The 16,169-nt window shown below is 53.2% G+C and overlaps 1 protein-coding gene across 3 annotated transcripts in view; it reads right to left on the bottom strand.

Annotated features, from left to right (window-relative positions):
* Positions 1 to 1,513: 1,513 nt before the first annotated feature.
* The window catches only part of MRAS (muscle RAS oncogene homolog), a 58,765-nt gene continuing 44,109 nt past the window's right edge, over positions 1,514 to 16,169 (bottom strand). For all 3 annotated transcript variants that reach the window (XM_030873399.3, XM_030873397.2, XM_030873398.2), the window contains exons 3-6: positions 12,991 to 13,144; positions 11,543 to 11,642; positions 6,526 to 6,605; positions 1,514 to 4,823 (exon numbers count right to left, since the gene is read on the bottom strand). In XM_030873399.3, coding sequence (XP_030729259.1) covers positions 4,724 to 4,823; positions 6,526 to 6,605; positions 11,543 to 11,642; positions 12,991 to 13,144 — 434 coding nt within the window. In that variant the 3' untranslated portion in view covers positions 1,514 to 4,723. The remainder of the gene's footprint in view (positions 4,824 to 6,525; positions 6,606 to 11,542; positions 11,643 to 12,990; positions 13,145 to 16,169) is intronic.

Genomic DNA, 16,169 nt, shown 5'->3' on the forward strand with positions numbered 1-16,169 from the left:
TGAAGCGGGATTTCAGTTCCCCGGACAGATATTCAAGTCAGGTAGCAGCAGTGAGAGCGCTGAATCCTAGCCACTAGACCACCAGAGCCAGAAATGAATTTCCACAAAGAGATGGAAAGTAGTGAAACAAATGAAGTGTTCATTAGGAGTAAAAAGAGTACGTGTGAATAGACTCACATGGGTGGGCTCAGAGGGAGAGTCGTGCCCTCGTGGTAGTTTGAATCACTTGTATGGGGCATTTCTTCCGGGTTTCCTCTGGCCAATCATCTTGCTTTGCCTGGCTCTGAGTCCGTATCTGGTATATCTGGTGTAACTCAGCGTCCTCCCCAGTGTGCGTGCACATCTCTTAGCCAAGATGGCTTCTAGTGAAGAGGCCTATGGGTAGGTTGACATCACCTACTACGGGATGATGCCCCTCCCCTTTTGGTCCCCGAGGAGCCTTTCTGCGCATGTGTAGTCAGGAAGTTCTCCTTGGCCTCAGAATGAGGGACAGGTGGTCTCTTTGTCTCTTACCTGGGCAGAGCTCAGCTCCTCTTCCCTCCTGCTATTGTCTTCATCGTGGAGTGTCTGTCCACAGGGGACCAACTCCAGCGGCTCAGCCTGGGGCCCATCCACCTCCTGCCTCAGATCCAGGCTAGATTTCATGCCAATGCTGGGGTTGATGTCGTAGGGCAGTGATACCCAGATTTTACTGCACATGTGAATTACCTGGGCATCTTGTTAAAATGCAGGTTTTGATTGAGTAGGTCAGGACGGGACTAAAGGAGACAGGACTAAAGGAGATCTATCAGAAGACCCTTTGCTCTGCTCACCACCACCCAGCACCCAGCCCACTGCCTGGCACGTGGTGGTGCCCAGGAAGTCTGCATGGGAGGGATGAATGGGCAGGCGGCCACACCACCCCTCCCTGCTCTAGTCTGCAGTCCGGCCTTCTCTGCCCCCAGCGCGGAGGGTGTGAGAAGCACCCCTAGCCTCCAAGTTTACATGCGTCAGCTGTCATCACCCAAAGAAGTACCAGGAGAGGGCTTTGGCCCTCTATTCCCTGGGAAGAAGACCCAAAGAGGCTCAGCTTGGCCAACTACCCAGCAGTTTCAATCAAAAGAGAAATGTAATCACATTATATGAAAGACTGTGATCTTGCAGATGGGGGCAGGGGGCGGTGTTCATGACAAGCAACGTCAGACAATCCAATCGGTGTCCTTCACAAAGAGCGTCATCTCTGGGATCTGTACCGCGAACGCCTGCATTTAGCTTTAGCCCTCGTCTGCTTAGGAAGCGCACACCATTGTCCCATTCACAGGCGGGGCAGCTGCTCAAAGGCACATGAAAGTCAGAGGCAGAGCCCACATCCAGGGCTGCTGGACATCAGGAGACCGGCAGGACGGGGACAACCCTCAGAGACACCAGCTGTCTTCGCAAGAGGGCAGTGTTCTGGGTCAGACGCTGACAACGTTTAATGTTCTCAGCAAAACATCAGGAATGTTTGAGTAAGAGGAAATCAGACAGACAAGTGTTCCTCTTCTTTTGTTTATTAATGAGTTGGGATACACAAAGACTTAATAAAAGTTACATAAAAGGCTCAAGCATCATTGAGATCTTCAGGCATCACTCTCATTTCACGACAATGGCCACCTGTGTAGACAATGGCTAACACTGTGTAACAGAAGCTGGGCGCTCACGGGCGCTCAGTAATTCAAGTATCTTTCATTCTAAGTAAACCCGACATGGACTTTCTAATCCAATGGGCTGCGAATGGAGGGAAACTGTCTCTGGCTCCGGATTTTCTGTAACACGTCCGAGGGGCCTTTGGGTTAGAGCTGCCACGTGTTAGTGGGTCACTCTTCCTAGGGACACGAGGCAGGCCGCACCAGGCTGACAGGCATTCTCCACAAGAAGATGGGGGGCAAAGTCCTAACAGAAGCCATCCAAATGTCCCCTGTGAGGGAAAGTCAGTGGCCATCGCCCCAGGCTGGGGGTGGAGAGGATGGCTAGCATTACTTGCTGGGGAGAAAAGAGCCCTCTAAGTGGGGGAGGGGCGGAAGAATGTTAGAAGGAAATCTGAGAGCACACAGTGGCAAAGGCATGGGGTGAGAGGATTTCAGGAAGGGTGTGCTCCAGCGGGCATGAAGGGAGCACTAATTCAGATGGAAAACCAGTGGGAACACCAGAATGCCACCAAAGACACAAGTTCCCTTGGGCTCCACAGTCATGAAGTAGCATGGCCAACTGGTTTTCCAGACTGACCCCGCCAGGTGACCGTGTACCGGGGATGCCCTTGGGTATGCTCCACTCAGGCCTGTGCAGAAGCCCCCACTGCCACGAGTGTCCACAGTTCTCTAAAACGCAAAGAACCGCCTTTTAAAAGTGTTATTTACCCATCTCACCTATGGGGAAAATGAGGTCATGGGAGACAAAGGCCGACCATTAGCTCAACAGGGAGGCTGCAGGGGGCCATCCCTCACCCAGTTTCTCCCTCTTGCACTGTGGGTTGAGTGCAGGAGAGATGGAAGATGGGGCCGGGGGTGGGGCAGATGTGCTGCCCTGTTGGGCGGAGGGCCTAGAAGCAGCTGGAATCTCTTCGTCTGGTTACATTCACAGCTAAGGGCTTCGTTCTCAGTCAACTGATCTGTTTCCAACAAGACTCCCCCATCCGGTGCCGTCAGGGAGCTGCAGGTTCCACCGTGGGCCGGGGTGCTGGTGGTGGTCCGTGCCTGGGACCTTTCTGAAGCGGACGCTGCCCCGTGAGCCGGGCTTCCTGTCCTGCTCTTCCAACTCGCTCCATCACCGCACCTCCATCCTTCCTTCTTCCCGCTGTCTTGCCTCTTCCTCATCTCCAGTTTGCAGCTGCCACCCAACTGCACCTGGGCTGCTAGGGTGTGGCTCAGAGGAGCGTATTGGTTGGAAAGAGCCTTGTCCTGTTAGTGTTTAGAAGGCCCATTAACATTACAGGATCTTGGGAAGCTCTGAAGTGCCTGATCTGGAATATTCTTTGTTATCCTTCCTTTCAGGGTCAGAAAAAAAGGGCCATTTAGACAAAGAAGTTTGATTTTCCAACAAACAGAAGTCCCAACTGTTTTTTCCGGCATCAGAATCATTCTTTGGCTGCGCTCCCCTTCCACCACGTTGCTGGTGCTCTTGCTGAGTTAGGAACTCAGCGCATTTTCAAAACTAGGGAAGAATCCAGGGGTCTCGATGTTTGGCTGAGTGCTCACTTTACCCGGGTTTCTCTCTCCAAATGGTGACCAGGCCACTCACTAGGGATATTCTAGTTTGCTTGGTGGCCTGATTTGTAACAGATGGAAACTAAAGTCACTAGCCGGCCGCCTCATCTTTTGACTCTGTCTCGAGGGTGCGCTGTCCATCCATCCCGCCCCAGTCTGGCTCACACCAGCAGCACCTGAGAGGCAGGTGGGCGTGGTCAGGAAGCTAGGGGGCTGGCCCCTTGTAGAAACAGGTATATGGGAGCCATGTCGGCACCCCAACCTTACTTTCTCCTCCACTTATATAGCATAGTTAAGATCCAAGAGGTTAATAAAAGTTCCTGCCAGAAAGGCAACCTGTAATACTATGTTTGCAAATGTTTCAAGGGGTTTTGCTCATTTACTGGGCTTAAGAAGTGAGTCAGTTGACTCAAAGGGAAAATGGCTTCAGGTCTTGGTGCTGTTTCAGTAAGAACAGTACTGGATCATTTTTGGTTAAGATTTAGCACGAACCAGAGTTTTCCAGATGCTGTCCATGTTAGCTGACTTCCACGCAGAGACCGTACACACCTGTTCAGTGTGTTTGTATCAGAGGCACCAGACAGCACAGGTGATGGGAGAAAGCCCTCTCCCACGGCTGCGAAGAACACAGAACTTAACCCACACCACCTGAAAAATACACGAACACTTTTGCGACTCCAATAAACTTACTTAAAATTTATATATTTCCAGGGTAATGAGAAGCCCTTTTAAAACTGACGTGCCCGTCTCTCCCCTCAGCAAAACAAAATTTTGTTCCCTGCTATCTGCATCCTCAACCACAGTAAAACCTTCTGGGTACACACATCTCTCTTCTCTCCAGTTTATAGGAGGCCATGAGTAGGGTCTGTTCCTCCCGAGGCCTCCAGCCACGGTCCCCGTGAACTTCTGGTCTCTCGGTCACCCTGCTTTCACGTTGAGTTGAGTTTTGGCACGGCTGGGAAATTTCAGTTAAAAAACAACCATATTCCAGACATGTTATAGAAGAGGTCTGCTGAAGACTTGAAACTTCACCAGGCAGTGGGCACAGACCCCTTTAATAAAATAATAATCCCTAAAATAATTTAAAAATCTACAAAAGACACCCAAGCTCAGACACTGTGGACCAGGGTTGGGGTGGGGGAAGCGTGATCATGGCTTGTTTTTGTACGTGGAGAAACACTTCCACATCACACCCACACTATGTAGTTCAAAGAAACAACACAGCCACCAGGAGCGGGGAGGGACCAGGTTGCATCAACACAGGGACTTGGATGCTGCTTTGTTCACTGTTGCCTCTTCGCTGCTGCTGAGACACAGGGCAGCCCGTGCCCTTCCAGCAAAGCCAGACTCTATCTCCTCCCTGCCCACTCTCCCTCTCTCCCTTCCTGTGTCAAGTCCTTGGGCCAAGGGTCATGGTTAGAATGGTCTTCAGTGCGGTTAGGCAGTGGAGGGGTCCCAAGGGCTGGCCAGTTCCCGGTCACTGTGCCCAGGGCCTCGGGCCATCACAATATCACGCACTGCAGTTTGTGGGTGCCAGTGGCCCGGTCTCCCCGCCATTTGGTTTTCTTCTTCTTCTTCTGGCTTTTTTCCGGAATCTGTTGCCTTTTGAGACAAGGAAGGGCAGAATAACAACGTTAGAAAGGGCTTTGCTTCTCCCTGCCTTCTCCTCCCTTGCCCCTGGGTCTGCGGCTGGGAGACCAGTTCTGGCTCTGGAGGGGGAGGGGGCTGGGGGAGGGGGAGGGGAAGGGGGAGAAGGGGCCTCTGTCCTGGATGCTGGAGGAAGAGAGCCTGTCCTGGACGGTGTCTCTAAGGCGAGGAAGTGGGAAGGGAGAGAGGGCAGAGCAAACCTGTCATGCTACTGCTGAGACTTCCTGATACCATGCTGTGGCTATGTTTATTTCAATCACAAGCTATGTTATATGTTATACAAGGTTGGCTTCTATGTGTTTCATACTTTAAATAAAATGACAGGTCAACTGAGCACAAAAGCTTTTTACGTGTTTCCTGTTCATTTTTCCTGCATCTAAAACCTGCCCTTGGAACTCGAGGTCCATAACCAAGACATCACCCCCTCCTGGTGTGGTAGCATCTCCTAACTCCAGGCAAAGGCCCAGGAGAAAATCGCTTTCCGAGTGCAGGCCTGCCAGCTAAAGCATAAGGTGAAGGCTGCAAACCACAGTCCACGCTGGGGAATGATGAGAAAAGGGGGTTGTCGGGCGTGTGTGTATGGGTGTGAGTGTGTGCACGCACTGGGGGGCTGAGAGGCGGCAGGTTGGGAAGTGCACGGCGATTCCATGACTAAGCAACAGCCCTACAGGTCGGCATACGACAACACACCAAACGCATGCTGTCTGAGAACCACTGGTTAGGCCGCTCTGTACGTTGAAGATTTTGGCAACAGCAAAGGTGGGGGGACAGTGAGACCAGCCAGGACACTGTCTCCGTCGTCTAGGCATGAGATGGTCAAGGTGTGGACCTGACTATGCAAAGGAACACACAAGAGACTACAGCCTGGGATTTCTGACACTCCCTGGAGACCGAGAGTGGGTGGGGGCTGGAGAGGAGACACATGTACAAAGCCTCTGTGATTGCAGCCTGGGGATCAGAATGCTGGTTGTTCAGGTGAAACGTCAAGGGGTGCTCTGACATCAGGGAAGAGGAGAATGGCCTACTTTTTACCGTGTTGGCAGCTTTGGTGTTGGGAGAACAGCGGGGGCAGGATGGAGGCGCTGCCCTCGGGGAGCCTGAGCTGCAGGATGGAGGGGAGGCCAGGGAGGCACCTCGCGCAGGAAAGCACTTTGTTTAGCTTGTGGCTTCACGCATAGGGAGTCGGGGAGAGCAAAGGTAGGTGGGAAGGACAGAGATGGACAAAAGTGTAAGAAATCCAAAACTAGGGACTTCCCCGGCAGTCCAGTGGTTAAGAATCCGCCTTCCGATGCAGGGGACGCAGGTTCGATCCCTGGTCGGGGAACTAAGATCCCACATGCCGCGGGGCAACTAGGCCTGCGTGCCGCAACTGCTGAGCCCACGTGCTCTGGAGCCTGGGTGCCACAACTAAAGAGAAGCCCATGTACTGCAATGAAGAGCCCGCATGCTGCAACAGAGATCCTGCGTGCCGCAACTAAGACCCAATGCAGCCAAAAAATTAATAAATAAAATAAATTAAATTAAAAAAAAAAGAAATCCAAAACCAGGCCCAGAACTGCCCAGCCTGGGCCTCAGACACGGCACCATGCTCCTCCAGCCTTTCCGGTGTCCGTCTGGCCACAGAGGCCCTGCTTCCAGGCAGGCGAGCCTCACTCACCTAATTACTCTAACCAGGTCATGGAAGGCTCTGTCAACGTTAAGAGGTGGGTCCTTGGCACTGGTTTCTATGTACGGAATCTGGAAGGCAAAGCAGCGTTACGGAGTTCCTGTAACAGCGTTACAAAGTCCTGTTCCCTAAAAAGGCAAATTCTCAGAGGTCCCAAGGAACGCTGCGAAGCCCCCATGGAACCCCAGCTCCTACAACCTCAAGCCCTCAGTGGTTTCTCACTCTATAAAGTCAGAAAGTTTTACTGACAGCTTTTCTGATTCTCTCGTGTTCTCTGGTCACAGAGATATTTAAGAGCCCCCTAACAACAGAATAAAAATGATCTTTTTAGACACTTGAAGACTAAAGACTGTTTCATTTATCAAACTGATGTATGTTCTGATTCTATTCAGTTTTCTCTCTGAGGTCTATTTCTCTACCTTAGAGGATTCTGCCCCTCTTCTCAGGTCCTCCAGAGGGGACGCCAGTGGGAAAGGCTGAGGCGAGGCTGGCCCTGGGCAGGACTCTGCACCCTGGCGACCCAGGTGGTCTATGCACCCCACACCGACCTCAACCGTCTGCCTGGCCCAGCTCTTGCTTGGTCTGCATCTACGAGCCCGGAGCTCAGCCATGTTTGCAGAAGGCTTATGTCTGCATGTTTAAGGTTGAGGATCGTCACCCGGCTGGAAGGCAGCAGTAACTGCGAGATGTGGCTGAGGGGACCCTATAGGGCCATGTCTACCCCAAGCCTCGGACTGGCACAGGGAGGAAAACAGGGACCCCACAAAGTCAGGAGGCTCATGCCCACTCCCCCAACAAGAGGCGAGTGTGTGGACTCCGGACAACACGCACAGGCCCCCTAGATGAGATGCAGGTGAGCCAATCATGATTAGACTGAAGAACTTTGGTATTTTTCGCAACCTTCTCCTGATTACAAAATTAAGGCATTTCATTGTAACACACTTGAAAAGGAAAAGCACAGCGAAGAAAATAAAAACAATCAACACTTTAAATGCATGGGGGTCCGGGGTAACAGGGTAAGTCGTTATCTTAGAGGAGCATGTCGTAACTGATTGCCCAGAACACATCATAAAGTATCTTCCCATCATCGCGGGAGATCAGATGTTCACCCACTGCTGTGGCTTCAAGCAGGGGCTTGCTCTAGCCAACACACACACAAAGGGCAGAGTACAAAGGACATGGCTCAGACCTTGGAAATTTTCATTTGACAAATATCTGAGCCTCTGATAACCCCGGGAGGAAACTGCCTTCCACTGTAGGCTGTTGGACTGTAGGCTGCTCACTGAGGTGACCATGGGCTGTTTGGCCTCCCAGGTCTCAACGTCCCTGACCTCACTAATCTTCACGTTAACCCTCTGAGGTAAGCGGTTATCTCCGTTTCACAGCTGGGGAGACTGAGCTCGGAGTGGTGACGTACTTGCCCAAGGCCACACGGTGGCCAGCAGAGAATCAAGATCTGGACCAAGTGCACGCTGCACTTCCCACATGGCCTGGCACGGACAGGTAGAGGTGCTGAGGTCTGCTGCGGAGCCTCCTCTAGGCATGGCAGGTGCCCCGATAGCTCTTGGGAGCCAGAGTCCTGTGCAAGCTCGTGAGGGCAGGACAGCGTTCTTCCCTGTGCGCACTCACCCAGCGGGGAAGCGGGAGGGCAGCTGGGGCTGGGACCTCCCTGGAGGCTCTTCACATCCTATAATCCTGCCAGCTCGTAAGTCCCAGGCTCCTGGGGCCTCGGACCTCCGCTGCCTGCTCACAGGCACAGCGCTGTAGTACGCCAGGTCCCCAGACGCCTCCGCTTTCTTCCTAGGGATCCTGCTTCTGAAGAAACACTGATGTGCATTATCTGGGTTCTTAGAATTCTAGGGTGTCGCAGTAACAAGACTTAAACTAAGGGAAACCCTGCAATAAGTGGTAGTGCTATATGACTCCACCGAAGGGCCAGGAAATGCACCTTCCTGCATTGGGTGGGGGCGACCTGCCTTGGTCAGCTAAAGAACTTGCCTTATGAGCTCTAAAATTAGGACAGTAGCTCACAGGGTCATTTGGTCGAATGATAAATGAGGCAGCAGCATTCGCTGTAGGAGCAAGGTCAGCTGAGAGACTGGAGACCTGGGTTCTAGTGGGGATGGGTGGGTACTCCTCGCCAGCCGTGAAGCCCCCAGAATTCCCTCAGCCCCCTGTGTCTCATTCCCTTTTACCTGCAGAATGGGGCTGCCGCTACCCCTGTGCAGCGCCCTTCCCCCGTCCCCACCCAGCCACGCGCCCACCCAGGGGTCTGTGAAGGCGCTTAGCATGAGCTCACCGTGCGGAGCCCGAGGCTGTGGGATGCAATGGCTCCTGGCCTCTCTCTGTGCAGGAGGTTGGCCGGTGGAGGGCACGGGCACGCTACTGTCTGAGGCCTGCGTCTAATGCTAAACCCAGAGGTTAGTTCCAAGTGCTCACCTGGAGACTTCTGAGCACACCTGTCTGGTTGATGACTTCCTCCTCCTCGAGGCATTTTCTTTCCTTGGCTCCCAAGGCCCCACTCTGGTCCTCACACATCACTGACCACTCTGTCCCTTTTGCTGCTTCCTCTCATTTCCCCATACCCACAGCACCGAAGTGTCCCCAGCCTCAAGCCTGGGACCCCTGCCCTAACGACACCCATTCCCCTGGGCTTCATGGCTTTTTTCTTTTTGTGTGTATATATCTCTATCTCTACCTCTATGTGTGTGTATACATAAATACATAATTATATAGACACACAAAATTGAGGTAGAACTGAAATAACACTAATTTCAGGTGTACAACGTAATGATTCGATATTTGTATATGTTGCAGAATGATCACCACAATGAGTCTAGTTACATCCATCATATATAGTTACAGAACTGTTTTTTCTTGTGATGAGGACTTTGAAGATTTACTCTGGTTTCATGGCTTTAGATTCTACCCACATGCTGCTGATTTCCAATATTTACCTCCAGATGGTGTATCTGACAGCGGTCTGGACATCTCCACTTGACTATCCCCTCAGCTCCTCAAACTAAGCACCTAAAACAAAGCTCCTGGTGTTCCCCACGTCCTCGGTGCTCTAGTCCCCCTGCCCGGCTAGTGGAACTCCAGTCTTCTGAAAGTTCCTCGTGCCCCAAACCTTGGCATCCTCCTCAAATCCTTTCTCTGTCACCCCACATCCGGTCTGTGGACAAATCCTGTCGGCTTTCAGAAAGACACCAGAATCCACCCGCTCCTTGCCACCTCCACGGGCACCACGCGCGTGCACGTCAGCCGGCACCCGGCTTACAGTGCAGCCCCCAAAGACCTTTCTCCACACGGGCGCCAGAGGGAAGCTGTTCAGTCATGAGTCGGGCCATGTCACTCCTCACTCAAAACCCTCCAGTGGGGCTTCCCTGGTGGCGCAGTGGTTGAGAATCTGCCTGCTAATGCAGGGGACACGGGTTCGAGCCCTGGTCTGGGAGGGTCCCACATGCCGCGGAGCAACTGGGCCCGTGAGCCACAACTACTGAGCCTGCGCGTCTGGAGCCTGTGCTCCGCAACAAGAGAGGCCGCGATAGTGAGAGGCCCACACACCGCGATGAAGAGTGGCCCCCGCTTGCCACAACTAGAGAAAGCCCTCGCACAGAAACGAAGGCCCAACACAGCAAAAATTAATAAATAAATTAATAAACTCCTACCCCCAACATCTTCTTTAAAAAAAAAACAAAAACCCTCCAGTGGTTTCCCCTCCACTCTGAGCAAAAGCCCATAAGGCCTTAACCCCCCCCGCTCTGACCTCACTTCCTGCTACTCACCCCTCCTACTCCTGCTCTGGCTGCTCCGGCCTCCTTTCACCTCCTTGCTGTTCCTCAAACTCCCACCTCAGGGCCTTTGCACTGATTATTCCTCTGCTGGAACATGCTTTCCCCAGATATCCAGAGGACTCACTCCCTCACCTCCTGTCAGTCCTCACTGATATGCACCTTTCCAGTAAGGCTTTCCCTGACCACCTATGTGTAAAAACAGCCCCCCACTCCACGTTCCCTACCCTCTTCCCTGATTTACTTTCCCCCAGAGCACATGTCACCTTCTGACACGCTCTAATTTGCTGCCGTCTCTAGAAGCAAGCACCCTGAGGCAAGGAGTTTTGTTTGCCAGGGCCTAGGACTGTTGAATGAATGTGTGAATAAACACAGAAGGCAGAGACAAGCAAAACGAACTTGCAGTGGGCCCCTCTCTCTACTTACGGAGCTGGGCCCACCGGGCAGAGGGAAGGGGCAACCCTGCAGACTTTCCAGGAGGCTGGGTGAACTTCTACATAACTGAGCATTGAGGCTGGGGCATGGTTGTGCTAATGCGGGGGGAGGGGTGGGAAGAAGCCCAGTGACCCCACCATCCAGTGGGCAAAGGGGCATCACAGTGAACTGAAAAAAAAAGCAACCCAAAGGTGTCTGCTGACATGCACGGTGTGGCCTGGGCAAGCCTCGGTTTCATCACTTGATGAAGACAGTGGTGCCTACCTCAATGTGTGGTTGCGGGGAGTAGATGCTCCCCCAGCACAATGCCTGGCACAGAGCAGGGCTCAGTGAAGGTGGCTGATCTGACGATTCTGAACATAGTCAGGCACTGGCTCAGAGACAGGGACGCAGCCAAGCCTCTGCACAGCCCAGCGAGGAGCCTGCTGCGTCGGGGCCAGGAGGTGAAGGTACCTGCTCTCGACAGCAGGGCCTCTAACGACTGCCAAGAAGGTGCTTTCTCTCTGGCCTGTTGTCTTGTTTCACAAAATATCCCACATCACATGTGCCTCTATGTGGACCTAGCCCACTACCTAGGAGGCCTGTGTTTCATTCCAATAGACTAGGACTGCAGGAGTGAGGGGGCACTGACATCCCCTGAGCCCTCACCCCCACACACATACACGGGCGCGCACACACACACACACACACACATGGGCGCACACACACCCACACGCGTGCGCGCACGCACACACACACACACACGGGCGCGCACACACACACACACACACACCACCTACATTGTGTTTGGTGGCCATTTCTTTTCCTTGCTCCCTGGTGATTTTCCTCAAATGCATCAAATCGACCTTGTTGGCCACGAGGATCATCGGGAATGACTCCCTGGGAAAAAAAGGAACAGCAGCTTGTGAGCTTCCCTTGGTGAAGGTGGGGCACCCACGCCTCAGACCTGACACAGCACACAGCACCTCCCTATGGGGCTGGGTTAACTTCAGAGTCTTTCCCTCCACATCTCCTGGAATGGAAGAGGGACCCGGGGGCTGCTGGCTGCCTTGGTTTGAAGCCTCAGGCCTGTTGCAAGGTGAGTGCAGGCCCTCCTGGGAATCCCCTGGCTCTGCACTGACTGGGCCAGCGGCCCGGTTCCCAGACCTGCTTCCTCTCATCTCCCAGTCACCCTGACACACCACCCGTGCAGGCCATCATGCTGTGGCCATTGGCAGTGACTTGTGAAGAGCACCAGGGCCAGGGGCTGGCACACAGCTGCCACTCAATAAATGGCAGCCGCAAAGTCAGGATGGCTCCCAAGAGTGGAAGGCGGGGATCAAGAGGCATGTCTGCCTTAAAGATTCCCGTGGACACATGGGGCCAAACTGCTGACCCAACGTGAATGAAATGCCAGTCTTTGTCAGCGTTGAGTATTTTCATAAAGAAATTATAATTTGATGGGTGAAAAATGGTACTTTATCCTTCTTCCTTGCACTTCTTTGATTAGCAAGAAGGTTGAATATTTTCCCGTATCTGTGTCATGTATGTTTTCTCTTTAGAGATTCCTATAGTCAGCGGCTTAACCCACATTTGTCTCTTGGAGCTCTATGTGTATATATGTGTGTGTGTGTGTGAGTGTATATCCCTTTACCTTGAAAAGTTATTAACACTTTGCCTTTGAGATAAGTGTTAACTGGATTTTTCGAATTTTGAAATTTTCGAAAATTTTGAATTTTCGAGATTTGCTCAAAGCTTGCTGTTTTCCTGTTAGTTTGTCCTTTTACTTTTACATTGCCTCTTTAAGAGCCAATTAACTGAAAAGACCAGTTGGGCTTAAAACAGACTCCAAATTATTTAGCTACGCCATATTATGCTAAGGAAAACATGAGCCTTTAATAGGGGCTTAGAAATCTCACAGTCAAATGTGATGTAACCAGTTACGATGTACGCCGGAGAGAAAATTCACTTTTTCTTTGACTGTAATAAAATTTGGTTACATTGGAGCTGAAAAACAGATGTTATTTATGATTCCTTGACTCATCGGTGGGGACAGTTTAGGAGAGATGGGGGGGGCGGCGCCTTGAGGCCTTGGCTGCGTGTAGACTCCTCTGGCTGTGTGGAAAGGTCGGAATTCAGCTCTGCCCCTCGAACCTCAGCTTTCACCTGAAGGTCTGAGAAAGACAGACAGACAGACAGAGCCCACCCTGAGCCAGGCATGGGGAGGTCCCAGCCTGGCCGCCCTCACCTGTCCTTAACGCGCAGGATGAGCTGGTGGAAGCGGTCCACGTGCTCGAAGCTGGCCTTGTCCGTGACCGAGAAGACGATGAGGAAGCCGTCCCCCGTGCGCATGTACTGCTCCCGCATGGCGCTGAACTCCTCCTGTCCGGCTGTGTCCAGAACTGGGGTGGGATGAGGCCGCTCAGGGGCTGTCACCACCCACCCTGGAGCCCCTGGGGCCTGTGGACCCCGAGGCTGCTGCTGCGGCCCCTGGGGTAGCTCCATCGAGCTTCCCCCAAGAGGTTCCAGGCTGTGCTTGGTAAGGGTCCAGCGGGGCCTCAGGCACCTCAGTGTGCGGCTCTAACTGACTCACTTGTGGACCCACTGACTCCAGCCCACGGCACTCCCTGGGCCTTAATTCTCTGCCTACAGAAAAGCCTCATAAAGCCAGTGATCGACTCTGCCGCAAAACCCCTCTGGAGTCCCCAGACCTAGGCTTGGAGCCCTGCTGCAGCCCTTACAAGCTGATTCTTGGGAAAGTCACCTGACTATCTGAGCCTCCATTTTCCCCTTTGTAAAATGGACACAACTACTGAGCCTGCGCTCTAGAGCCCGTGAGCCACAATTACTGAGCCTGCGCTCTAGAGCCCGTGCTCCGCAACAAGAGAAGCCACCGTAATGAGAAGACTGTGCACCACAACCAAGAGTAGCCCCTGCTCCCTGCAACTAGAGAAAGCCCACGCACAGCAACGAAGACCCAACGCAGCCAAACATAAAAATAAATAAACTAAAAAAAAAAAATGGACACAATGCCTCTACCTTGCAGCTCCTTTGGAGGAGAGCCCTGGGACAAGCCTGATGGAAGCCCCAAGAGGCCATCCCCGGGTCAGGAAGGGTCCTTAGTCCCTGTGCGGACAGACGCCAGGCAGGGCGAGGAGAAGAAGCAGCCCCCTGAGAGCCGGGGCCCTCGCCACCTAGGATGCGGCTGCTACAGGGTGGTGGGATGTGGGAGCTGAGGCAGCTGGAGAGACGGAGGCTGCGGGGGGAACCTCTCCACAAAGGCTCTTCCCCCCAACCCATCCATCTCTTCCACTACCTGCACCGCTATCCTCCAGAAATAAAATGCTCTCCCTGACTGTTTCAGAGAGAGGTCACAGCCTCAGCGGCGTAGGGGGCGGGGGTGTCTCCCTTTAGACTTGCAAGCCTGTCCGGCTCCAGCCCTGTGGGCATTGTGAAATCTGAACCCCTCAGCGGCCTGCAAGCCCCTGCCCCAGACTCACTTCCCCTCTCCTGCACGCAGCGGAGCGGCTAGTTACCGATTTCGAAGCCGGGTTCTGGGCTGAGTCTGGCTCCTCATATCCCTAGAGTGTGACCCTGGGCAAGCTCACTTCTCTGTGCCTCCTCTTCCTAAAATGGGGCTCGTCGGGGCTGTTTTGAGTGAATGTACTCAGGCCCTCGGAGCAGTGCTGGCACAAAGAAGCCCTATAGGAGCGTCTGCTGTGAGCCTGTGTCCTCTCCCACCTCCGGGCCTGGGACTCCTTCCCCCAGCCACCCCTCCTCTCTGCTCCCCTAGCTTGGTGAGCAGGCTCTGACTCACAGAATTCTGCTCCTGAGCCCCCATGACTCTCACCACCCCCATACAGACCCTTCATGACGCTGTTCTCACTGCCCATGAAAAGGCCCCCAGCTGGACTGTCAGTTCCCAGAGGCAGGGACCTGGTTTGTGTGTCACTCATCTACTCAGAGCCTGGCACAAACAGTACTCAAATAGTAGTTGAATGAATAAATGAATGTGAAGTCTATTTGGTTTCATGCATCCATTCATTCATTCAGGAAATATTTGAGAGCCTACTGTGTGTCAGGCAGTGTTCTAGGCACTATGGATACAGGGGGAATGGGGTAAAATCCTTGCTCCCATAGGACTTACATATACTGTGATAGGAAGGCAGATAAATGAATGGATAATATTATATCTAGTAAAGATGAGCACATACTATGAAGAACAATGGCACCAGTTCAAGGAAACTGGAAGAAGTTGGTGTCGTTTTGGATAGGGAAGGATGGCGTCTCTAGGAGAAGCTTTTGAACAGTGACTAAATGATGGGGGAGGGGGAGCCACGTGGCCGAGGGCAAGCGCATTCCCGGCAGAGGGAACACAGTGCGTGGAGGTGTGCAAGGGCAGGCCCGTTGGCCTGGGAAAGCGGAGGGACTGGTGAGTGGAGGATAGGAGGTGGGGGCAGGTGATGGGGGGCGTGGGCTGCTGCACCGGGGTAAGGCTGACTTCATTCTAAGCAAGAAACGGGCCACCGCAGAGACTGGGCCAACGAGCGAAATGATCTATAGGACATTTGAAAAGTTTATCCTGGCTGTTGGGAAAACCCAGACCAAGAGTAGAAGCAGCGGCACTAGGTAGGAGGTTATGCCATAACCAGCAGGACAGGATGGAGGGCTGGACCAGCGGTGGGATGGGGTGGACGCTGTGAGAAGTGACCAGGTTAACCAGCAAGACAGGATGGAGGGCTGGACCAACGGTGGGATGGGGTGGACGCTGTGAGAAGTGACCAGGCTTAGGCCACTTTCTAAGACAGAGCCAACAGGAGCGGGGCGTTCTGGGTGGAAATATGCAGACGTGGGAGTGGGAGAGAAGAGTGTTGAGGACAGTGGCTGTCTGGGGCCTGGGCCAAATGAATGGTGGTGTCACATCCCGAGGTGGGGAAGACGGTGAAAAAGGGGGTTAGGAGGGCTGAGTTGTTTTTTTCTGTTTTTTTTTTTTTGTGGTACGCGAGCCTCTCACCGTTGTGGCCTCTCCCATTGCGGAGCACAGGCTCCAGACGCGCAGGCTCAGCGGCTATGGCTCACGGGCCCAGCCGCTATGCGGCATGTGGGATCTTCCCGGACCGGGGCACGAACCCGTGTCCCCTGCATTGGCAGGCGGACTCTCAACCACTGCGCCACCAGGGAAGCCCAGGGCTGAGTTTTTGACACACACTTCAGAACCTCTCAGACTCCTATGTGGGTTTCAAATAGGCATTTGCAGACTTCAGTCAGAAACTGAGAAGAGGGGCAAGAGATACAGATGTAGGATAGATCCATCTACATGTGTGTGGATGGCAAGGAAAGCCACAGGACGGGCTAACCAGGACCCCCAGGAAGCCACGTCTCCTCAGGAGACATCTTGAGCCCGTGCCTGAGAAAGTGACCTCGTCC

This window comes from Globicephala melas, chromosome 4 (genome assembly GCF_963455315.2).
Source record: "Globicephala melas chromosome 4, mGloMel1.2, whole genome shotgun sequence".
NCBI lineage: Eukaryota > Metazoa > Chordata > Mammalia > Artiodactyla > Delphinidae > Globicephala > Globicephala melas.